Genomic DNA, 25,260 nt, shown 5'->3' with positions numbered 1-25,260 from the left:
TTCTCTGGAGGTGGGGCGTGGGCGTGCGTGGCCGAAGTGACTTCGTCCCCAATTGGCGCCCCCCATCCGAGGGGGGTGATCTAAGGGCACTGGGCCAGGGCGCTCCCTCCGCACCTTTTAAGAGAACTGAGAGGCACGGGCGCCTCCCCTTGCCCGGGGAGTTGGGGACCCTCGGAGCGAGCTGACTCAGCGCCCGCCCACCTCCCACCCTCAACGCCGCAGCATCCCGCGGGTCTGCAGCCCAGGAGGGAGCAGTCGGGCAAATCACTGGCCAAATAATATAAATACCCGACGAGCGAATGACTTCCTATAATAAATAAACCCAGCCGCCCAGAAGAAATCAGCAGCCCTGCCTGGCGCGAGGCCCCTCAACTCCGCGGCGCTGTCGGGGGCGCGGGTCCCTCTGCTACACGCCAAGCCCCCCACGGCCCGAGGCGGGGGGGGGGGACCTAAAGAGCCCCAGGAAGCTGCCCGCCCCTCCCCCTCCTCCTCCCCCTCCCCGCCTTCTCCGCGGAGACCGCGGAGGAGCGGTCCTAAAATCTGGATTCCCAGAGCCCTTCCCCCCCGGCCCTTAGCTCTACTCTTTGAAATTTCAAAGAGACCCCTCCCCGGAGCCGGAGACCCGACGCAGGCCTGGTAACTCCGCAGCCTCGGGAAGATGCGAGCAGGTTTACAAGCTAAGGGGCCACTTTATGGCCGAGGCCATAAAACGCAAATCCCACCTCGCTTTGAAAGCGCCCTCCGCCCGGGACCCACCATAAAAACCAGGGGCGACGCGCCCCCAGCCTCGGCCGCGGACCAGCCCGCCCCTCCTCCGGCCAGGCTCCGAACTCCCAGTCACCCCGGCGTCCTTGGGCTGCGGGGGACGAGGCCGGGGGCTCCCCGGGAAAGGGGGCGCAGGCGGGGAGGCGGCGGGAGGCCAAGTTGGAGGCCGGCGCAGAGGGCGAAGGAGCGGCGGGAGGGACGCACGGGAGGGCGGCGGCGCGGGGCCGGGGGCCGGGGGCCGGGGGCCGGCGGCGGGAGCGGGCGGCCCGGAGCTGCGCTTTCTCATGCAAAGCAGCGGCGGGGCGGGGCGGGGCGCGCGGCCCGGGGGCGGGGCCTGTCACCGCTCGGCTGTTTCCCCCTTTGCATTTTCGCTCGGCGGCTCCGGCCGGGACCAGATCTCCGAAAGGCTGCGGGCCGGGCCGGGCAGAGGCCGGCGCGGGGAGGGCGGAGCCGCCGCCAGCCGCCGGCCCCCGTGCGCCCGCGCCGCCCGCCCTCTCCGCGCGCTCCCACGAGAGGCCAAAGTTGGCGGCGGCGGCGGCGGCGGCGGCCCGCGCGCCGAGAGCTCCGGGGGTCCTGTCGCTTCCCGGTATTGTTCGCAAACTTTGCTCGTCTCCTCCGCGGCCTCACCTCGGCGGAGGCGGCGCGCGGAGAGCGGGGCCGGGGGCGCTCCGTGCGCATCGCTCGGGTTGAGCTGGGCGGGCATGGGCGGGGGCCCGAGCGGGGACGAGGAGCCGGAGCCGGCAGCCCGAGCCCCGGAGCGGCGGCTCTGAGGGCGGCCGACCTCCCCGCGGGGACACCTCCGACGCCACCATGCAGCGCCCGGGCCCCCGCCTGTGGCTGGTCCTTCAGGTGATGGGCTCGTGCGCCGCCATCAGCTCCATGGACATGGAGCGTCCGGGCGACGGCAGGTGCCAGCCCATCGAGATCCCGATGTGCAAGGACATTGGCTACAACATGACCCGCATGCCCAACCTGATGGGCCACGAGAACCAGCGCGAGGCCGCCATCCAGCTGCACGAGTTCGCGCCGCTGGTGGAGTACGGCTGCCACGGCCACCTCCGCTTCTTCCTGTGCTCCCTGTACGCGCCCATGTGCACCGAGCAAGTCTCCACCCCCATCCCCGCCTGCCGGGTCATGTGCGAGCAGGCCCGGCTCAAGTGCTCCCCGATCATGGAGCAGTTCAACTTCAAGTGGCCCGACTCGCTGGACTGCAGCAAACTCCCCAACAAGAACGACCCCAATTACCTGTGCATGGAGGCGCCCAACAACGGCTCGGACGAGCCCGCGCGGGGCTCGGGCATGTTCCCGCCGCTCTTCCGGCCGCAGCGGCCGCACAGCGCGCAGGAGAACCAGCTGAAGGACGGGGGACCCGGGCGCGCCGGCTGCGACAACCCGGGCAAGTTCCGCCACGTGGAGAAGAGCGCGTCGTGCGCGCCGCTCTGCACGCCGGGCGTGGACGTCTACTGGAGCCGCGACGACAAGCACTTCGCCGTGGTCTGGCTGGCCGTCTGGTCCGTGCTCTGCTTCTTCTCCAGCGCCTTCACCGTGCTCACCTTCCTCATCGACCCGGCGCGCTTCAGGTACCCCGAGCGCCCCATCATCTTCCTCTCCATGTGCTACTGCGTCTACTCGGTGGGCTACATCATCCGCCTCTTCGCGGGCGCCGAGAGCGTCGCCTGCGACCGGGACAGCGGGCAGCTGTACGTCATCCAGGAGGGGCTTGAGAGCACGGGCTGCACCCTGGTCTTCCTGGTCCTCTACTACTTCGGCATGGCCAGTTCCCTGTGGTGGGTGATTCTCACGCTCACCTGGTTTCTGGCTGCGGGCAAGAAGTGGGGCCACGAGGCCATCGAGGCCAACAGCAGCTACTTCCACCTGGCCGCCTGGGCCATCCCGGCCGTGAAGACCATCCTAATCCTGGTCATGCGCAGGGTCGCGGGGGACGAGCTGACCGGCGTCTGCTACGTGGGGAGCATGGACGTCAACGCCCTCACCGGCTTCGTCCTCATCCCGCTGGCCTGTTACCTCATCATCGGCACTTCCTTTATCCTCTCGGGCTTCGTGGCCCTTTTCCACATCCGGAGGGTGATGAAAACGGGCGGGGAGAACACGGACAAACTGGAAAAGCTCATGGTGAGGATAGGGGTCTTCTCCGTGCTCTACACGGTGCCGGCCACCTGTGTGATTGCCTGTTACTTTTACGAACGCCTCAACGTGGAGTATTGGAAAATCCTGGCCACGCAGCACAAGTGCAAAATGAACAACCAGACTAAAAACCTGGACTGTCTGATGGCCGCCTCCATCCCCGCGGTGGAGATCTTCATGGTGAAGATTTTCATGCTGTTGGTGGTGGGCATCACCAGTGGCATGTGGGTCTGGACATCCAAGACTCTGCAGTCCTGGCAGAACGTTTGCAGCCGCAGGTTCAAGAAAAAGAGCCGAAGAAAACCGGCCAGCGTGATCACCAGCAGTGGAATTTACAAAAAAGCCCAGCATCCCCCAAAAACCCATCTCGGGAAATATGAAATCCCTGCCCAGCCTCCCACCTGCGTGTGAATGGAGGGAAGGCCGGCGCGGAAAACTTTCCCAGGGAGGATGCAGTGGCAGAGTCAGAGCCAAACATGGTGCTTTTCTCCGTCGGTTGGTTGCTTGCTTGTTTTTTTTTAAATAAAAGTAAAAGGAAAAAAATAAAAAGCTTCTACCCTGAAATTCAGGATGCTGTGATAACACTGAAAGTCAAAATGTACTTAAAGGGGTTTGTTTTGTTTTTGTTTTCAGTGAAGGAGAACCCTCCCAGTTAAGTAGCCTCTTGTGTAACTAATTTGTGGTAACATAGTTGATTCAGGCCCCCAGAAGAAAACTTTTGTTTAGAACCTTCCATAAATATACATCTGTGTGTTTGAGTTGGCTTTGCTATCCTTTTACAAATCAGAGAAGAGATAACTTCTTTGCAAATTAAAGAGCCTCTGCTGAGTTTCAAAAAGGGAGAGAGAGAGAGAGAGTCACTGTCCGGCAGGGGAGCCCAGGGCCACCCTCAGGAAGGCTGCGTGTAGACAGCAACTTCTGTGCCAACAGGAAGAAAGAGAAAGCCTGACAACTCAGTACCCTCCAGTGGATTTGGAGTCACTTAAAAGAGACTCCAGCCTCCACAAATGGTCTTTCTCCGACATAGAAACTTCCACCAAACCTCATATTGGTCAATGCCAACGATGTGCAATACATTTTTTTTTCTCTTTACGTGAAAATCAAAAGAGAAAAAGTATTTTGCTGTACATAAAGACAACAAAAGAAATCTCCTAACAAAAGAACTAAGAGGCCCAGCCCTCAGAACCCCTTTAGTTTTACAGTTCGTGGCTTTTTAATGGAAACCAAGCCAATGTGACACACGTTTGGACTGATTCGCGGAAGGGTGGGTGGAGAGGGGGGAAGGATCCTTCAAAAGTGCCCAAAGGGCTCATTGACTCTTTCTATTGTTAAACAAATGGTCTCCATGAATAGACGCGGGAAGCCATGTACCAACCTTGGAGTTTATTCTCCTCACCAGGAAACGCCAGGAAAGAGTGGTCCTGCTGGTGTCTATCTGTAATATATGATATTTTTCATGCTTCACTATTTTATTAAAAATAAAAGATGTTCTTTAGTTTGGCGCTGCTCCCTTGTGCGTTGTTAGGTGACCCTTCTCAGTGCGTGGAGAGAACAGAGAAAACTTTCTCCTTCTGTTTGCTTTTCAAGCAAATCCTGCGTGTGCATCTCTGTCTAGAGGTCATTGGTTATCTATGTGAAATGGCAAATGGACGGATTCCAAAGTGGGCACAGGATGATTTAATTTCAGGCTTCCTCCATGCAGGAAGCGGCTGTGGTTGGAAGTTGTCTCTTGAGCGGCAGGATGCAAGGGCTCGGTTATAGCACAGTTCATTAAGGAGCAGCTTGGGTACCAAGCGGGGATACACTCGTGCCCCTGCACTAGGATCCGGAGAATGGAGCCAGCCAATTAGGAGAAGTAAATCAGAGTAGGGCTCAGTTGACCTGCTGGGGTCAAATTGTACTGAGATAGAATGGTATACAGCCGTCCAAAGGATGCTGGCTTTACAGCGACTCCTGGACGCGTTTACAAAACAGACTGTAGGTCTGGACAGGATAAACTATCTGCCATGAGTGCTGAGTCATCAAGGAGAAGTTCGTCTGCTTTGCACACCCTCGTACTCGCTTCTCCTCCCGTGTTTGCTGTCTGAGTTGTGTGCTGTAGACCTCAAGTGGGCCTGGGTTCCTCTTGTCAGAGGCACCGCTAAACTCAAGTTCGAACCCAAGGGCACCGTTCAGACCAACTGCCCTGGGGATCTGGTAGCACAAGCCCAGCCATCTGTGGGTCATCCTGATGCCAAGGTCCAGGTTGAACAAAGAGCTCTTAAGCATGTTGAGCATTGATTAAACACTTATCAAGGATGGACAGAAGCCTGAAGGACAGGGCAGCCTGTTTCCTGCAGATGGTGTTTAGGAATTAAGCCTGAGGACCCAGGCCACCCTTGCATCAATGACACTAGAATTGAACAATGGTATCAATCTTTTTTTTTTTTTTTTAGGGGGGCTCGGAGGGGGGTTTGCTGTAGCATATACAGGAGCAGGGAACTTGGATGATTTGAGAAACAGCAACTAGGTAGGTCAGGTAATTTAAGGTTAAATCCAGAATAGCCTTCAGTGCATTAAAAAAGAAAAAACGTTTAAAACAAAAATGCCCACAAAGAGAAACCTATTTGTCGACTGTTCCCATGTAGCTCCCGAAAAGACTAAAGATATTTACGTACGTGTGTAAGTATGTCACGTACCCTTTCTGTAACTCCGAGGAAAAATAAAAAGGACATTTGGGGAGCTCGGAGAAGTCGAGGAAGGTAACTGTCAGAGCACTGCGGTGAGAGTCCAAGCTGGGTACGAGCTTAAAATACTCAGTTCTGAAATCATTAGACTAATTGGCGGTTTCGGGTCTGCCCGTGTTCAGGTACGTAGGCTTTTGACGGTGGGTCCAAGGGAAATCAAGGCATCCATGAGAGCCTTTGCTGTTGTTTAGAACAGCGGTCCCCAACCTTTTTGGCACCAGGGACCGGTTTTGTGGAAGACAATTTTCCACGCACGGGGTAGGGGGCGGGGGCACGCTTCAGGCGGTCATGCGTGTGAGTGACGGGGAGCCGCTCACCTCCTGCTGTGTGGCCCGGTTCCTAACAGGCCACGGAGCCCTGGTTTAGAATGTGCAGGATTTCGAAAAGGACTGTTGACTTCCTTCGTTTGGAGACCTCCCCGCACCAAAGGCTGCGTGCGGCCTTTAGCTCCAGGAAAATGGAAACCTGCCTTGGGTGACAGATCGGAGGGGTGAGGTCCTGGTAAGAAGAAGCTCAAAGAAGGTGATGGGCCAAGGTCACGCTGCTGGCCACAGCTGTCCGCTCATTCTTTGATTCATTCCGTTATCCACACGCAGGTATCCACCACCCAGTGTATATGCCAGGGCCCGGGAAACAGAGAAGCAGGCTTTGGCTTCAAGAAGGTCACAGCCTGGTAGAGGAAACCTGCGTAGCTATAACGGGCGCTTGGGCACGACGCATCTTATATGTACTTATATTCTGAGTCAGGGACGCATCCCAGGGGTGGCTCGAAATTCACAGAAGGCAAAAGACTCCAGGCGTATAATTTCACTGCAGGGTGAAATTGAAGCTACGTGTTGATGGTTGAGTTACACACAGGGAATAGAAAACTGCATGAGGACCTAGACTATGCCCGGCACCTCAGAGTCGTAATAATAACTACAACAGTAACAATGATAGTCACAGTGTAGCAGACCTTTCAGAACACTTCCTGTGTGCTGAGTGCTTGACAGTGTTGTGTCATTTAATTATCAGGACAATCCTTTCAGGTAGGTACTCTTATCAGCCCCACTTCATATATGGAGACCCGGAAGCACAGAGAGGTTACGTAAACTCCCAGCGTCATACAGCAAGCAATCAGAGCCGAAACAGGAACCTGGTAGTATGATAATAGATCGCAGTTCCGTACGTAATTGTTGAATGGAATGATAGCTTAGCCCTTTTTTTTTTAGCTTAGCACTTTGTACCAGCTACTACGCGAAGCACTTTACATGCACTCATTCAATTCTCTAGCAAATTTTGGTAGAGCTATTCTTATCCCCCGTATTATAGATGAGGAAATTAGAGCACAGAGAAGTCAAGTCACTTGCCCAAGGCCACAGGGTAGCAGGCAGGGAGCCCAGAATGGGAACCCTGGCTTTGTGCCTCCAAACCTGCCCCTCTGACCACTAGGCCCTCCTGCCTCTCTCAGTGGTTCTGAGGACTTGACGTGGATCAAATCATTTCGTCTTCACAGCAGCCCTCCGTGCCTTTGCTGCAGGCAAAAGAGGCCCAGGATCACGTTGGCGAAGTACAAAGCTCCCTTCGCCAGCATGGGAGGATGGAAAAGCAGGGGGTGTGACAAGCCGCCTCTCTGCACTAGTCCTGAAAGTGAGTTGAGGACATAGCAGCGGGGATGAGGAGAGGGTAGATCGAGAGGCACTTAGAAGGGAGACGCAGCAGGGCTTCGCTTTACGCAGAGAAGGAGCAAGAGGAAGTGGATGGTCAGGGAGGACCGTGTTTCTGACGTGGGTGGTCAGGGGACCAGCGTGAATGTCCCCGGGACAGGAGGAGATAAACAGAAGAGAATGGAGCGAGGCGTGTGATGAAGGAGGAAAGATGAATGCGGTGTAGACACTTGGATCGTATCTGATACCTCCATGTGGACAAGGCTGTGATGGGGGTGTCACACAGGTGGGTGTCCAGAGATGGTCAGGGCTGCAGGGGAGAATAGTCAGGCGGGTGGGGGTCTCTCCAGGGACAGAGGAGGGAGGAGGACAGAGTGCAGTCAAGCCTTGACTTAACCCCTCAGGCTCCAATTCATTTTTATAGTAAAAGGATCGTAGGAGATGATGGAAATGGTCTCATCCAGAGTCAGCATATGTGATCCAGATAGAGATAAGGGGGAGTTAGGGGGCTGAAGGCCTGAGACCCCTCCTCTCTTACCCGCCCGTGCCTGGGGCACTGCCTCTTTCTCTTTAACCCTTGGGCCACCCGAGCAAAATGGACGTGAGCCCCACAGGCTGGCATTCTTTAATCCTCGCACCTACTGAGCTGCTCCAAGATGGAAAACCAGAAAACAAAAATCAAGACGTATTATCGAGACAATAGATATGATGCTATTGACCATATGATTTTTTAGAAGAGAGAGAGAGAAACGCAGCAAGGAATAACAGGTCGGAGTGCAAACTGGCATCTTACACTTAAAGGACGTGGGGCTATAACACAGTTTAGGATTGAACAGTATCTGGCTCCAGCTATGCCCTGGTGTCCAGTCTGACGCAGCCCCTTGGGAAGTTGCTTTACCCTGGGCAAGGCTGCTGCAACTTTAATCCATAAAATGGAGGTGATCGTGGACCCCCTCCCTGGGCTGTCACTCCCTAGGTGCCCAGTGGTTTCAATAGCTCTCTATGCATTAATCTGTCCATTCCTCACCACAGTCCAGGAGATATGAGATTCAATAAAATCATATGTGTAAAGTGCTTCGAAGATTGTCGGCATTGAGTTCGTCTCAATAAACACTATTATTGTTTATTTCCCCTCCCCCAGAAAGTTCAACCCTGCGCGCTAATAAGTAATGATCTTTAAAGAGAATGAGTTTTTCTTTTGTTTTTCTTAGAGAAACACTTTTTCCAATGCCCGTGTTCAGGTTCCACAGAATACCCCGCTGATCTTTCAAGTTTAAAAGGCAGGCACAGTGCCTCTGCAGCAGTGGAAAATATTCTCTGTCTTTCTCTTTGAACACATTCACATCATAGCCGACTTCCCAGGAAATCAGACCTCACGCGCGGACGACGCCTCTGTACGCAAATGGATAAGATGGCTGTAATGTGGAGATGGAGAAAAACGGCCAGACTTCAGGGAAACTCGCTGAACACACTCTGGCAACATAGTGTGGAGTGTTTTTTAATGTTTTATTAAGAGTGTGAAGGCCAAGCTGGAGGGAGGAGGGAAGGAGATGCGTTTGAAATCTGCAAAGAATAAGTTTCAGTTGCCGAGGTTGTAATTGGGGACTTAAACAGTCCCACCCCTACGAAGATGATGCTGTTAGATCCTGCACAATGGCCACAGCCCGGTCGGACTTTTCCAAAGTCACTGAGTTTCACTTTGTTATTTTAAGACATTTGGGGGGGGGGTACCAGGCTGGCATTCAGGGGGCTTCGGTTTATAGGAAGGATTCATTAAAATCCATGCTTGGAACACACCCACCTCCATCCCACCCAAAGGAAGTTTTGCAGTCGGTGGCTTCAGGGGTTCTGTAATGGTGGGAGAGGATGTTCTCAGGGGGTCTCTGACGACAGGTGGTGTCTCAAAACAGATGTCCCCAAAGGGAGCAATTTGTGGCATTTTAGGGACTATTTGCACTAAAAAAACAAAAACAAAAACAAAACCCTTAAAAACCTATTCTAACAGAGTTTTCAATAGTTTAGGCAGAACTACAAAGTCATCAACCTGACAGATGATAAATCAGTGTCTGCTTTAAAAGGTGGGAGCCGGTGATTATGAGGTGCAGGTGCCGACTTTGATCAGAAGTGACAAGCCCTGGGGTTGGGGCCACTCTTCTCCCCTTCTCACCCCAGGGCAGAACAGCCCCTGTGTACCTTCCAGGGCCACCCCTCTCATAAAACAGTTGGATTTTGTTGGCTTTGAGTAAGATACTTCATTTGCAAGGTGATTTTCTTCCTGCAGCTCATCTGAAGCCATATTCCTGAAGCTGTGTCAATATCATGTAGGTTTCATTGGCTTCCAGGTTCATAGCAGATGGCTTCAATTTGAACTAAATTCAGAAATAGTTTTGGCCAACTGAAATATTGTTGTTGTTGTTGTTGTTTCTGAAAGGGACTTTCTTTAAAAATTGAGAAAATAAAATCCACACACGGCGTAAAGAGAACATGAGAGATTTGTGAGGAGTTTGTACTTCTGATTTTGCTATAATGGTGACACAGGTCGATGCGGACCAAACAAAAACAATATGGAGGATAGAAAAAACCAATTATAAAGTTTGCCATTCTTTTATGGGTGTCATGATTGCAACCCTTTTTTCAGTCAGCAAAACCCAATATGCAGCAATGCTCAGAGTATTGGGTCACATCTCTTGGGTAAACAGAGGATATTAGAAAAAACAGGAGAGCATCAAACAAAGTTAGATGTGTCATTTTTACTTTCAACCCACCTCTCCCTTCTAAAGGTTTTATTCTTACCAAGGCAAAATTTTCCCACGTATCCCAGGGGATGAACCAAAATTATCAATACTAAATCAGGTAAAATAATCCCACTGGATTAGGGGTGTACATGTCACTCAGACCAGTAAGTGAGATGTAAGATAAGTTCTCCTGGTGGGATAGAAGAATGGGAATGTGCAGGTGGAAGTCAGGGAAGATTCAAGGAAAGATTCTCCTAGATGATAAAAAGACAGATGTTGAGGAAGCCTGTCGTTTTCCTCACAGAATGTGGAGTGTGAAAGCCGTATGTGGAGCTACTGCAATCATTTTGTGACCATGAGGCAATAAACTCAATATTCAAGCCCACACTCCGAGGACGGTAGGTGCAAAACAAGAGCCAACTTTGTGATGACTCACTGAGCTACTGCACTTCCAGGCTTCTTGTTATTCAAGGTAATTAACTGCCTATATTCTCTGAATGTCAGCAAGTTTGGTGTTCTGTGACTTGCAGGAAAATATATCTGTTAGAACCAAATAGTCCAGTGCTTCCCAAACCTTAAGGTGCATACAAATCACCTGGAGCTTTCACTAAAATGCAGATCCTGATTCCATAGGTCTGGGTGGGACCCAGGATTCTGCACGTGTAATAAGCTCCCAGGTGAGGCTGACGTTGCTGACTTTCCTGACCCTACTATGATCTACTAATAACCACCACTTGGGTGTCCTATCTTGGACTAGCTCTCAGTTTTGTTTTGTTTTTTAAATGGCAGTGCCACACTTTTTTTAAAAAAAAAATAATTTATTTTTGCCTGCGTTGGGTCTTTGTTGCTGCACGCGGGCTCTCTCTAGTTGCAGCCAGTGGGGGCTACTCTTCGTTGAGGTGCGCAGGCTTCTCACTGCGGTGGCTTCTCATGTTGCAGAGCACGGGCTCTAGGTGTGCGGACTTCAGTAGTTGTGGCTCGCGGGCTCTAGAACTCAGGCTCAGTACTTGTGGCGCACGGGCTTAGTTGCTCCGCGGCATGTGGGAACTTTCCGGACCACGGCTCGAGCCCGTGTCCCCTGCATTGGCAGGCGGATTCTTAACCACTGCACCACGAGGGAAGCCCTAGCTCTCAGTTTTAAGGCATGTCTTATATTGAGTCAAAATCTGCTTCCTTATGACTATTTCCTACTAGTTCTACTTTTATGACAGTGGTCCTCCTATAACACATCTGATGCATTTTCCATATGAAAGCACCTTATGTCTTTGAAGTTGGGTGTTATGTGCTCTCTGCATCTATTTTGATTCTTAAAACTGCTGCCCAAATAACTTGGTTCTCCCTTTGCTGACTGTCCTCAGAGTGTGCTTACCTTGGTCTAAGCCCTTGCTAAGGAAGATGCCCACAAGTGGATGCAATTCTCCAGGAATTGTTTGACAAGGATACGATAGAGTGGGATCATTGGACACCCACAGCAAATATTATACATAATAATGGGGCACTAGACGCATTTTCATCAAAGCTGGAACCGAACAGGGCTGTCAACTATGATTCGATGTTACCCTGGCCGTGTTAGGCCATGCAGTAAGGCAAGAAGAGGTGAGACAAGGTAAAATCATTGGAAAGTGATTGAAAGGAGAATTAGCCAAAAGTGGAATGGATGAGAATTGATAAGGAGACTTAGACAAAACAGATCTACAAAAATCAGTAGCTTCCTGTATACCATCAGTAGCCAGTTGAAAATAGAAACAAAATAAAAGACCACCTTTACAATAGCTACAAAAACCATAGGTACTATATATAAAATAGGTAACCAACAAAGACCTATTGTATAGCACAGGGAACTATACTCAATATTCTGTAAGAACCTATAAGGGAAAAGAATCTGAAAAAATATATATATATATTTCACTTTGCTGTACACCTGAAACTAACACGAAATTGTAAATCAACACTTAAATTTTTGAAAAAAGTGTAGGCAGACTACCTAGAAATAAACTTAACAACATGCAAACGTTTTGAAAAAAATGTTGCTATCTTACTAAAAAGCATAAGTAATTGGAAAAATTATGCCATGTACCTGGTAATATGTCAATTATCTGCCAAATTAATTCCTAAATATAATGCAATTCCAATTTTAAAAGCTGTAATTTTTGGAACTCTACAAAATGGTAGGAAATCCATCGTATTTGAACAAATACCCAAGGGGGGGGAAAACTGTAAAAGTGATGAGCAAGGGCAAAATCTATTAGATAGTGAAATGCACTGTAAACCTACAGTAACTAAAAGAGCATGGGACAGGCATTAAAACAGACAAATTAATGGAACAAAATATGGTGACCAGAAAGAATTGCAACTGAATTTGGAACTTTATTTCAAATAAGAAAGAATGGATTATTCAATCACTAGTGTTGAGGCTTGTTTTAGATTTGGGGATATTTTTATATTAAACCTTTACCTCATGCCTTTTATCAAAATACATTTTGGATTGTTAAAAGATTTACATTTATAAGATTTAAATCTAAAAATAAGACTACCAGTAGGGGGGAAAAAAGTTCTCTAAAATCTTCATTCAGTAGAAAGGAAAGGCAGGTGAATACTTTTATAAACTTATCAAGAAGCAGTTTTCTGGGCTTCCCTCGTGGCGCAGTGGTTGAGAGTCGATGCGGGTTCGTGCCCCGGTCCGCGAGGATCCCACATGCTGCGGAGCGGCTCAGCCCGTGAGCCATGGCCGCTGAGCCTGCGCGTCCGGAGCCTGTGCTCCGCAACGGGAGAGGCCACAATAGTGAGAAGCCCGCGTACCGAAAAAAAAAAAAAAAAAGAAGCAGTTTTCCTAGCATGACATCATAGCCAAAACTATTTTTAAAAGTCATGATTTGGCTACATAAAAATATTAAAATTCTGTATGACAAAAAGTTAATAAATAAAAAATTTAAAGATGCAAAACCTCCATTACAAAAAAAGCAAAAACTGTAGTTTCCTGTCTGGGTCTGTGCATCACCAATTCAAATTACAAGAAATACTACTCACCCATAAATCTGCGGAAAGATATTTAACCTCACTCACGATAATCACAGGATACATGTGTAAAAACAAGATTTTTGCCTAACAGATTGGTACTTTTTTTAAAGGCTGTTAATACGTAGATTTGGCTTGGGTGTGGAGAAACGGGCTCCTCATACCATGCTAGTGGGAATATAAAATGGATCATCCTTTCTAGAGAGCAAATGCAACATGTAGCCAACATTTAAAAAATATATATGTATCTTCCGACCCAGCAATTCTACTTCTATTAAATGTGTTGAAAATCAGGAACAGCCTAAATGTACCCCAGCAGGCTGACTGTTCAATTACAGTAAATTCTTAGAAAACTGTGTAGTCATTGAAGTAATTATGTAGAACCATGTTATTAACATGGGAAAACGGCGACCACATTTTACTGAGGCTGCTAACGTCAGCCAGGACGGACCAGCACAGCCCGCTGGCTGTTTACGTTTGGCATGTTTTCGGATTTGTTCATATCTCTGCCATATCAGTGGTTAAACATTTTGAATATTATCCCTGTTATAAGTTGACAAAGCAGGTTATATAATGCATTCTGTGTAGCAGCATTTCAGTTTTTGGAAAATGTGTGTATGTACCTGGACAGGCATAAAACGTTTACAAAGGATGTTTGGTGCAATTCATGGATAATCTTTACCTTCTTCTTTATACTTTCTCAATTTCAGTTTTTGTCAATAAACATGTATTAGATAGATAGGTAGATAGGTGATAGATAGATAGATATAGTAGATAGATTAGATAGCTAGATAGATAGAATGTTAGATGAGAGATGGATGGATGGAGAGAAAGATGAGAGAGAGATTGCAGAGCAATAAAAAATAGTGGAATAGGGCTTCCCTGGTGGCGCAGTGGTTGAGAGTCCGCCTGCCGATGCAGGGGACCCGGGTTCGTGCCCGGGTCCAGGAAGATCCCACGTGCCGCGGAGCGGCTGCGCCCGTGAGCCATGGCCGCTGGGCCTGCGCGTCCGGAGCCTGTGCTCTGCAACGGGAGAGGCCACGGCAGTGAGAGGCCCGCATACCGCAAAAAAAAAAAAAAAAAAAAAAATAGTGGAATAACAAGGTACGACTGTATAGCACAGGGAACTATATTCAATATCCTGTGATAAACAATAATGGAAAAGAATATTTGAAAAAAGAATGTATATAAATGTATATATATATCTGAATCGCTTTGCTGTACACCAGAAATTAACACATTGTAAATCAAATATACTTCAATAAAATAAATTTTAAAAAATAAATAATATTTTTGATGCAAAAAAGTGGGATAATCACCTACTTTCTTCTAGATCAGGGGATGCAAATTAAAATATCTATAGGGGCTATAGGAAGACAGTGCGTGAAACAGTATCAGACAATAGACAAGGAGTGTTATAGGGACTATGGGATCTGTGTCTAAAAGGGAACCTACAGCTAAGTTCCAGACCATTGTTGCCATTGAAGATTTGAGAGCTTGGTGTTAATAGAAATTCCGATTTTTCTTTTTTCTTTTTTTTTTATTTACGGTACGCGGGCTTCTCACTGTCGTGGCCTCGCCCGTTGCGGAGCACAGGCTCCGGACGCGCAGGCTCAGCGGCCATGGCTCACGGGCCCAGCCGCTCCGCGGCACGTGGGACTTTCGCGGACCGGGCCACGAACCCGTGTCTCCTGCATCGGCAGGCGGACTCTCAACCATTGCGCCACCAGGGAAACCCTAGCATGCTAATTTTTAACTCAAGGTTTTATCCTTGAAAGAGGCAGCTTAGGAGCGATTTTGTCAACCGTGCTGACAGGTTTGGACTCCGGGTCTGTTCACCAGGCCGGTGAGGGACATTTTTTGTGGGCTGAGTTTGTTTACTTCTGGAAAAACTTGGCTTCCTGTTTCTAAGGGGGAACAGGTTTAAAAGGCCTCATAAAGAAGGGCTCTGAGCCTCTAACCATCCAATGGCTCTTAGAGAGCAACACTTGATGAGTTAAGTGTAAAGGAATCAGCAACATAAGGGTTGAATTTCCTCGCAGATACACAAAGGTTATAAATTAAGGGGGGAAGAGTCATGTCAAAACATGTTCCAGCTCGGAGCCAGAACTGAAAACATTTGGAAATTGATTTGGAGATGGTGGAGGGACCCGTGTCCTATCTCAGGACATCCTTCCTGGTTTGTAAGATTTATTTATTTTTTACAGAAACGGCACAGGAGTTTCAGACACAGGGGCGGTTCTCGTGTAAATCACCAAGGTTTTTTGTTTTGTTTTGTTTTTTCTTCCTGAAAGATAGTCCTGCATGGGGGCGCTAAGCATTCTTGATTTGTGTTGGTTTTAACTGAGGTTTCAAAGAAAGGACTGTAGCTTTTGTGCTTTCAGTGTGTTTCTTATTTCGATGAAGACCTCAGGAAGCATAAGGCTCATTAAATTCAGGGCTCTATCGGAGTGACTACGTGGCCTTTCTTTCACCTGTTGTCAGATTTATTCATCGACAACCTTTACATTTGATTGTGGGTAGAGGAGATTCTCTCACTTGGCACGTGAACGAAGAAGAAGTAGAAACCCCAAGACTGAGGGGGCAGATGCCCATGAAAAGAGAGATGTGGGAACTTCTGCTTGAGACAATATTCCTGGGAAATGTTTAATGATCTAGGACTGCAAAGACATGAACACATTATTTTTTTCTTTTAAGATTTTTATTTAAAAAAAAAACTTTGAAAATCTCACTGTTATGAAAAATGGATATGCTACTGCTGTCCAAAGTGGACTTTTTAAGCACATACATGTCTAGCGTGCTTACGTAATTTCTTGAATTCATTTACAAAGGGTGGTGTGAGCTCTGAGCAGATTGAAAACAAAGCCAGGATACCAAGGGGTCCACACCAGAGACATTTGTTTCCCTCCCATCTTTAAAAAATAAAATTGGCAAGAAGAATGTTTTCCTAAGCCACTCCACCTACTAATTATGTCGCACCACCAGCTCCGCTCAGCAGAGACCAGAAAGACTGGTCACCAGGACCTGAAAAACAGCATAGACTTGTCCTCCTAAACCACCTTCGGCCAAGGTGCCGGCCGGTAAGATGCTCGCGATTCCTAGAACTGCCTGTTAGTTCCTGTTCACAGGGATGCCTAGCAGGGATGACACAGGGCACAGACGTCGTCACGAGTGCAGCTGAGTTCCTTAAAGTGGCAGGTAATTATTTGTCACCGGCTGGATACCTTTGTCCATGCTTGGTGCTGTAAATATAAGAAGACTAGGGACTTCCCTGCCAGTCCAGTGGTTAAGGCAGTGCACTTGCACTGCAGGGGGCATAGGTTCAATCCCTGGTCGGGGAAATAAGATCCTGCATGCCTCGTAGCACAGCCAAAAAAACACACACAAAAACACAAAAACCAAGAAGAATGGAAGGAACCACAGATGATGTAGGCATCCATCACTAACTCTATCTGGGTTATTTGGGAAGGTCCAAGTCCCTCTAAGGACCCCCCCCCCCCCCCCACACACACACATTCTCTGCTGCTTCTCCATTTGCTCCTTCAGATTCACTCTCCTCCCTCTCTGTTCCCTGGGAGGCTGACCCCTGCTCTCTGTGTCTCCCAAGGCTCCTTGACCTCTGGGTTGGGTCACTTTTGGCCAATGGGAGAGCAGAGGATGGGAGAAGGGTGTGCCCAGGTCCAGCGTATTTCCTCTTCATCCTGGCAGTGGAGGGATTCCTTGCCCTACAGCCCCACTCCTGTCTGGCTGCGGGTCCTCTTCAGGGCTCCATCCATTGCAGGGTGCCCTTGCTCACCTCTCCTCTGCCCCATCAGACCAGAGGCTTCATGGAACCCCTCTTGGCGGTTCTCTCAGGGCCCTGCCATTCACTTTTGGTTCTTTTAAGCGTTGCCACACTTCCATCAAGAATCCCTCCTTGGGCTTCCCTGGTGGCGAGGTGGTTGAGAGTCTGCCTGCCGAGGCAGGGGACATGGGTTCGTGCCCCGGTCCGGGAAGATCCCATATACCGTGGAGCAGCTGGGCCCGTGAGCCATGGTCGCTGAGCCTGCGTGTCCGGAGTCTGTGCTCCGCAATGGGAGAGGCCACAACAGTGAGAGGCCCGCGTGCTGCAAAAAAAAAAGAATCCCTCCTTTAAACTCTCCCCAGGTAAACCCTCTCTTAGCTCAGGCTGCTATAACAAAATACCATAAATTGGCTGGCTTCAACCACAGACATTTACTTCTCACAGTTCTGGAGGCTGGAAGTCCATGGTCAGGATGCCAGTGGATTTAGGTGCAGGTGACGACGCTCTTCCTGGCTTATGGATGGCTGCCCTCTGGCTGTAACCTCACACAGCCTTTCCTCTGTGTGTGCAGAAATCTCTCTGTTTTCTCTTCTCATAAAGGCACTAATCCCATCCTGGGGGCTCCACCTTCATGACCTCATCTCAACTGAATCACCTCCCAAAGGGCACTCCTCCAAATACCATCACATTGGGGATTAGGGCTTTAACATGTGTATTTTGGGGCAACACGAACGTTCAGCACATAACATCCTCTGAGTGCCATCCGTCTTCTTCAGAAGCTTTACTGAACCGCGTCTCCTTGCCATGTAAGAATTTAATTCATTTCCACATTCATTGAATGTCTATCTGTGGGTAGGCATGGGAGAAAAAAGGCAAAGCTTACAACTGAATGTGCGTTAGGGTTATAAAGTGTTTGAAAGACGTGATCTCCTTCCGTTCCCACAGAGATATGGTGTTATCCCCATTTTACAGGAGGGGAAAATGAGGATTCAAGAAAAGAAGGAGAAAGAAAGGACACAAATAACAGAGCAGACACTGGTCGTCTAAGAGCTCCTGGCATGGGCTAAATTGGCTCAGTCAATACGCAGAATTTTTTGAGACAGCAAATACACGGTAGAAAACAGTGAGTGGCGAGAACTGGGGAGCCCTTCCCAGAAGTCAAGAGAGAACAAGCATCTGGTTCAGGCAGTAACTGGATCTGCAGTGTCATCTCCTAAATATAGCGCCGGCAGCCAGTTGCACTGGGGCTGCTTACAGTTTGCAACCTGATGATTTCAAGGCTTTTGCCCTGGAGGTGGAGACAGTACTCCTGCCAGGAGGGGTCTGTGTTTCCCCTGAGGTGTCACCTGTCAGAGCGGTCTGCAGCCATCCGCACCTGCCCTGCAGAGCCCCAGGTACGTGACTGCAGAGGTCAGGCTCTCCCCAGCTCTGCAGCTCGGGGGGGACACCTGGTCACCATGGTGGTCGCGTTGACGGATCTCCTGGAATTCCTGGGTGACCCGATTGGTCCCACTGCACACTTGCTTCCCTCCCTGCTTCACTTTTAGGTGGATTTTTCTTTAAATAATTATTGAGGTGAAAGTCACATAACAGAAAATGAAGCATTGGAAGTATACACGTCAGTGGCACGTAGGGCATTCACTGCGTTGTCCAGCCAGCACCTCTATCAAGTTCCAAAGCATTTCCGTCACCCCCCAAAGAAAAGCCTTTCTATTTAGCAGTTGCCCCCATTCCTCCCCACCACCCCCACCTCCTGGCAGCCAGCCATCTACTTCCTGTCTCTGTGGTTTAATCAGTCCCCGATATTTCACATAAGTGTAATCGTATAACATGGGGCGTTTTGTGCCTGGCTTCTTTCTTAGCATTATGTTTCCAAGGTTCATCCATGGCGATCAGAATTTCCTTCCTTTTCAAGGCTGAATAATGTTCCAAGTACGGACGGGCCACCTTTGTGTATCCACTCACCAGTTGGTGGACCCTTGGGTTGTTTCCACTTTGGGGATACTGCGAATAGTGCGGCTGTGAGCATTTGCGTACGAGTTTCTGTGTGGACGTGTGTTTTCATTTCTTGTTAGGTTGATATTTTAATCCAGTTGGATGGTAGGTTTGTTTCGTGTAGAGATTAGATGGTTCCAGGGAGAAAGTTTGCAAAGAGGAGGGAAGCATTTCTCTTACTTTAGGACAGATGGGCTATAATAGAAAACCACGCTCTCCCACGCTGGCTGGGCCCCTTCTGCTCCTCTGGGGTCTTTCTAGCCCCTCTGATTGGCAGCCCCGTGTCATGGAGTGTCATCCTCCCCAGACCCTGAGCTCCACCGGGTGCTCACACGCTCATCAAGACCAGCCACACTCCTCCCTGCAAAGCTCGAGGGCATGAGGCCACCGTGGATCCCAATACGTGACAACTGTCATCACCCTTCTCTCACTCCTGCCTTAAACCCAAGTCTGTGCCCTTGCCTAAGGTGGATCCCCCATGTGTTCCCTCGTTCCCAGCCCCTCCTGTGTTTCTCACGGTTCATTTCTTTCATTTCCCCGTCCCAAACGGAATGAATAAACTCCCCTGGAGGGTTTTGAATTGGGTCCTTCAGAAGACACGTCTGAGTCCTGACCTCTGGTTCTGGGAATGTGGCCTTATTGAGAAGAAAAAGGTCTTCTCAGATGTAATCAAGTTAAGGATCTTGGGATGTGATCATTCTGAATTTAAGATGTGCGCTCAGTCCAATGACAGGCGTCTTTATAGGAGAAAGGAGGGGACTTCCCGGGCGGTCCAGTGGTTGGGACTCTGCGCTCTCACCGCCGAGGTTCCTGGTTTGATCCCTGGTCGGGGAACTAAGATCCCGCAAGCCACCCCCCCGCCAAAAAAAGAAAGGAGTGGGAGATTTGAGACGCAGAAACACGGGGCAGAGGACCAGGTGAAGATGGAGGCTGAGATTGGAGTGATGTGGACACCAGCCGAGGAGCCTGGCATCACCAGGAGCTGGAGGAGGGAGGAAGGAGGTCCGTGGACAGAGCACAGCCCCGCCCACACCTTGGCCTCACACTTCTGGGCCCCTGAACAGTAAGAGAACAAACTTCTGTTATTTTAAGCCATCGACTTGGCGCTCATTTGTTACGGTAGCCCCGGGAGGCGAAAAACAAAGTATGTTTAACGAGTGGCTGTGACGACACAGATGCTCGAGTCGCCCGGGCTGAGTCCAGACCCCGCCTCCTGGTATCCACGGGCTGCATGGCCTCGGGCGAGTCATCGCACGTTCGCCGGGCTCACTGGAAAATGAGGACCCGTGGCCGTGCTTCTCGGGGCAGTGAGGACCGCAGTCCGTGCACCTGTCCAGAGCATCGCCTGTGACTCAGGGCCAGGGAGACTGGCAGCTGCGGTCCACCCCTGCCGTCTCAATCCGTGAATAGCACATCCTTATCCAAACCCAAACCCTTGGCCACCATTTTTAAAATGCGAGTATCATTGATTTACAATGTTGTGTTAATTTCTGCTGTACAGCAAAGCGATTCTGTTATACATACATACATATATGTATATATATTCTTTTTCGTATTCTTTTCCATGATGGTCTATCACAGGATATTGAATGTAGTTCTCGATGCTCTACAGTAGCACCTTGTTGTTCACCCATCCTATATATAATAGTTTGTATCTGCTGACCCCAACCTCCCACTCCATCCCTCCCCTAACCTCCTCCCCCTTGGCAACCGCCGGTCTGTTCTCTACGTCTGTGAGTCTGTTTCTGTTTCATAGACAGGTTCATATGTGTCCTATTTTAGATTCCACATATAGCTGATAACACATGGTATTTGTCTTCCTCTGTCTGACTTACTTCGCTTAGTATGATCATCTCTAGGTCCACCCATGTTGCTGCACGTGGCATTGTTTCATTCTTTTTTATGGCTGAGTAGTGTTCCATTGTACACACGTACCACATCTTCTTGATCCTTGGCACCATCTTGAATCCCTCCTTCCCTGTCCCTGTATCCAAGGAATATCTGTTCTGCACTGGTCTGTAAGAGCGCTCTCCTGCTCTGCTTTTCCGTGAGCCACGAGCCGATTTTTCAACCCCCACCTACCATCTGGACCAGTGTACTTGCCTCCAGATTGGTCTGGTCGCCAGCATTCTCTCACGCCCCAGTGCGTGCAATGGAATTTGCCCCTCAGGGATTTTTGGAAAGGCAGTGAGTGTGGCCTTCTCCCAAGTCCTGCTCCCATGGGAGGCACGACCCCATGTCTTTTTTTGGCTTAAGAAATGTGAAATCTGGGCTTCCCTGGTGGCACAGTGGTTGAAAGTCCGCCTGCCGATGCAGGGGACGCGGGTTCGTGCCCCGGTCCGGGAAGATCCCACATGCCGCGGAACGGCTGGGCCTGTGAGCCATGGCCGCTGGGCCTGCGCGTCTGGAGCCTGTGCTCCGCAACGGGAAAGGCCACAACAGTGAGAGGCCCGCATACCGCAAAAAAAAAAAAAAAAAAGAAATGTGAAATCTGTGGGTACAATGATCTGAACAGGGTGAAGAGTGGGGCTCAGAGAAGCACCCTGGGGTGGGCACAGAGCCTCCAGGTGGTACCCAGTGCACCTGGGACGGTCCCAGGGGACACCTGTCCTGTCTTCCCCCCCCAGCCCTCCCAATGGCAAGTCACTCTGGGGACGAAGGGCTTTCGCTGTGTCAGCCAGTTGTAGCCACTTCAGAGACACAGCAGAAGCAGGACAGCATCAGGAGGTAATGGGTGATGATGACCTGCTCCCAGGCCGGCCACCCTAAACCCTCTCTCCACGCCGCAGTCCCTCTGGGAGCAGAGCGTGGAGTCTTGTCACGTGACATCAAACAAAACAGTCACCAGGGTCCTGTGGCTTCAGGATTTAGGCTCTGAAATGCAGGGCATGTACCGCCATGTGCCGCCTGTGTTTGTCTCGGGGTTATCACGTGTCTGCATCTTCTGGAGAGATCAGAGATCGCAGGGGGCTCTGCCTGCCTGGTCCCGCCCTGGCTGTCTGCAGTCTGGGGGGGCGGGGGCTAGAGGGGGGGCTGCACCTGCTGAGGGTCCGTTGATGGATGTGGTCCACCCCGCGCCTCCCTTTTTCCTGGACACGGGGCAACCTGATGATTGAAGGCACGGAACACGGAGGTTCGGTTGCTCCAGAATCAAGGAGGCAGAGCTGTTTCTCCAGTGACGTCATCTTCCCACGGACTGCGACCCGAATTCCAGATGAAACGCAGCAGACAGAGCCGGGCCCTTCCCCCTCCCCACCCCGGCCACCCCTCGTGCTGACTCAGGCGTTTGGGGACAAGCAGGCAGAAACAACTGCCCCCGGGCCTGGAGTGAAGCGCCGGCTTCAAAAGTCTCAACAGCTGTTTGCCGGGACCTGGCTGCTCGACCCCACCCCCCTCCGAGCTCGTCCAGGGTCGTCCCGGCCAATGCCTGGCCCGCTGGCCGCGGAGCAGAGTCTGGGGGACATCTGACCATCCTGCGTCCAGGAAAGCAGAGACGGCGACCTTAGGTCATTTGTCATGATTTTCAAAAATCCCATTCTGCTGGCCAAGCCTACCCGGCTGCCATCCCCAGGCTGAGCCGGGTCAGAAAGGACAGGAAGCTCTTTGGGCTTCTGTAGTGGGGAGTAGGTCTCCAAGACAAGCTCTCAAGAAGGCTGAGGGATGCTTTCTTAGGAAAAGAGGGCTGGATGGTGGTAACCCCTCCCCACGAGAGGGCAAACCTCAGCGGTGCGGCACAGCGCATCCTGGGAGACACCCAGGAGGGCAGTAAGTAAGCGTGGGCTGGCCCTAACTGGGCCACGGTGGTATTTTCCTCTCTCTGTGATGCCGGGCTCCACCTGAGAAGCCCTATATGATCCAGGCGTCTATGGGTGTCTCCCCTCCCCCTCCACACCTCCCCTGCCTGGCCTGCCTTCAGGGGTCTCTGCAGAGGGCAGCCCAAGTTCACGCAGCTGGGGCTTGGGGTGGGTCCGCATCTGGTAAGAGACGGGGCCTCGACACAGGCTGGCCTTACATCCTGGGAATAGGCAAGCCAGTCCCCTAAGAGAGCGATGGGAGCCCTCTCCCCTGCTCCGGCTCAGACTGCAGCCCAGCAAAAGACACCAACCTGGGGACTCTGACCTTGACGCGGCCTTCCCAAGTGCAGGAAGCCGGGCACCAGACACCCGATCCAGCTTCAGGCGGATAAACAATGCTACGTCCTGAGCACGCGCTTTTCTCCCCGGCGGCATAAGTCACCGCAGAGATTTCCTCTCTGACCGGTGCCGGGATACCTAATAGGTCGACTAATGACGTGTCTGAGATGCCAAAAAAGTGGGGCCGCCAAAAATGCAACTTTAAGAGTCTGATATTTCAAAGGGAGCATTAAAGACCAGTCTGCATGGGAAATCCTGGACATTCGCTGGACCTTTACTTACCTTTTGTTTTGAACTGTGTCCAGGGGCAGGGGGTTACTGTAATGTTTCCCAGCGGTAGACATCTCTGAAAACCTATCCAGCCCGGCTCACCAAGAGAAGGGCCAGTGAGACTTCACAGCGTGACACTTGAAGCTGATAACAAACTGCTTCTGTTCTCCCCTCGTTGGGGCAAAATTAGAAATTACTTTGTTGTGGTTCTTTGCTTTCCGCGGGTGAAAATTCATTTGGCTAAGTTTCCACTGATGTTTAGTTTTCCTGCAGCTGAGACCGTCCGCTGACTTAGACCCCTGGTTCTCAAAGTGTGGTCGCTGGGCTGGCAGCATCAGCATCGCCCAGGGAATTGGGTGCAAGTAGAGAACAAGCCTCACCCCAGACCCGCCAAATCAAAGACTTGGGAATCACTGACTTAAGTAAAATAAATCGAGAAATCACACCACTGTATCTCACAAGGATAGCATTCCTCCAGTCCACACAGGCCACTCACTTCTTCCTAGGAGGATCCCAGCCACCCTGGAAGAGGGGCTGGTAAAAGAGGAAGCCGATAATAATTGCATGGAAAGTTTTTATTAAAATGCGTTACTTTTTAATGAATTTGGCTAGTACTGAGAGCTTTACTTTATTCTTCTTGAAGAACCTGTACATTTATTGAGGTCCTTTTTAGATGAGCCTCAGAAAAATATTTTAGTTTTCTTCCTGGTTTTATACGTTATTCCTGGAAAACAAAATAAGAACAACAAATATATAAAGGGTGTGTATGTGTTGTGTATTTTTAAGTATATTTAGAAAATGTTTGGGTTTCTTGTATCATCGATTTGTTTCTTTTACTTCGATTTATTTCACCTTTTTACTTTAATTATTTTTCATATTTGCATTTATTCCTCATTTTATTGTATTATATTCCTTGGAGAAATATGTGTGTGTATAAATCACTTTGATATATTATTTGTTACCTTTGTTAGATTCTTGATTTAAATGGGTGTCTCTGTTTTGCTCTTCTTCTCTGAAGTATTCTTTCTTTTTTAAAATATTGAACTAATTGGGGATCAGTAAAACTTCCCGTGAGATCAGCTTTGGACATATCCAATACGTTTTAATATTTCATGTTTTTGTCATTATTCTTCTTATGTCTCTAATTGAAACCCTGTTTCCTCTATTCCTCAAGAGACTTTTAGAAGGTACATTTTTATTGTTAGAAAACTGGGTTTCTTATTTAAACCTTTATAATTCCTCTCGCATTCTGGTCAGAAAACATGGCCAATGTCAACACTTTTTGAATGTATTAAAGCTTCTTTGTACCCAGTTGTTGTTTCATCACTGGTCCACAGGTACATGAGTGAAGGCTCTATTTCCTGGGGGGCGGAGAGTTATGGCAGTGAGTTGTGGTCAGTCTTAGTGTTGGATGTTTCCTCTTTTCCCCGTCTTCTAGAATTTAATTGGGAAGTCTGGGGGAGTCACAGGGGGTTGCTGCCAGTGCTATTTTGAACAAGAGGGTCAGCAGAAGGAAGACGAGGGGCCTTGCTGCTGGGATGCGCTGCTGCATCTAAGCAACGCCTTAACTGGAAAATGGGGAGAGGAGGAACAAAATAGTATTAATAGTCACATATTTTTCTCATCAGTGTAGCTATTGTTACTTAAATACCTACAGCCATGCCATGTTGTCATCTGAGGCAGTGACTTTATGTACTAGGTGGGTAGGAACTGTCTTCATTCAAGGAGGCATTTCACGGGGAAGCTGTGGGCAGAGAAATCTCCACCTGCTCTAAAGGAGAAAGTCAGACACGACTGATCGTGTGTGTGTGCGCGTGTGTGGGTTGTGTATGTGTATACGTGGGCTGTGATACAGTGAACAGAGAAAAGCAAATCCAAGGTGTTTCTGGAGACGCTTGACTGACAGTAACACTTCTCAAACTTTGGGTTTCAAGACCTGTTTATACACTTAATAATTACTGAGGACCCCAGAGAGCTTTTGTGCATGTAGGCTATATTGTATACCTTGTTGGAAATTAAAACTGACAGTTGTTAAAATAATTATTT

The 25,260-nt window shown here is 49.7% G+C and overlaps 1 protein-coding gene across 1 annotated transcript; it reads left to right on the top strand.

Annotated features, from left to right (window-relative positions):
- The first annotated feature begins 1,575 nt into the window (after positions 1-1,575).
- FZD10 (frizzled class receptor 10) lies at positions 1,576-4,051 on the top strand. The gene has a single exon (XM_060029336.1). It carries the CDS (start codon positions 1,576-1,578, stop codon positions 3,319-3,321), a length of 1,746 nt encoding a protein of 581 aa, XP_059885319.1. The 3' UTR covers positions 3,322-4,051.
- Positions 4,052-25,260: the final 21,209 nt, after the last annotated feature.

The sequence above is a fragment of the Delphinus delphis genome, chromosome 13, assembly GCF_949987515.2.
Source record: "Delphinus delphis chromosome 13, mDelDel1.2, whole genome shotgun sequence".
Taxonomy (NCBI): domain Eukaryota; kingdom Metazoa; phylum Chordata; class Mammalia; order Artiodactyla; family Delphinidae; genus Delphinus; species Delphinus delphis.
The sequence above is the reverse complement of the archived record's forward strand: the minus strand, read 5'-3'. Positions and strand labels throughout refer to the sequence as shown.

Excerpts from the sequence above, each read along its gene's own strand:
- FZD10 (XM_060029336.1), top strand. The coding sequence starts at position 1,576 with ATGCAGCGCCCGGGCCCCCGCCTGTGGCTGGTCCTTCAGGTGATGGGC.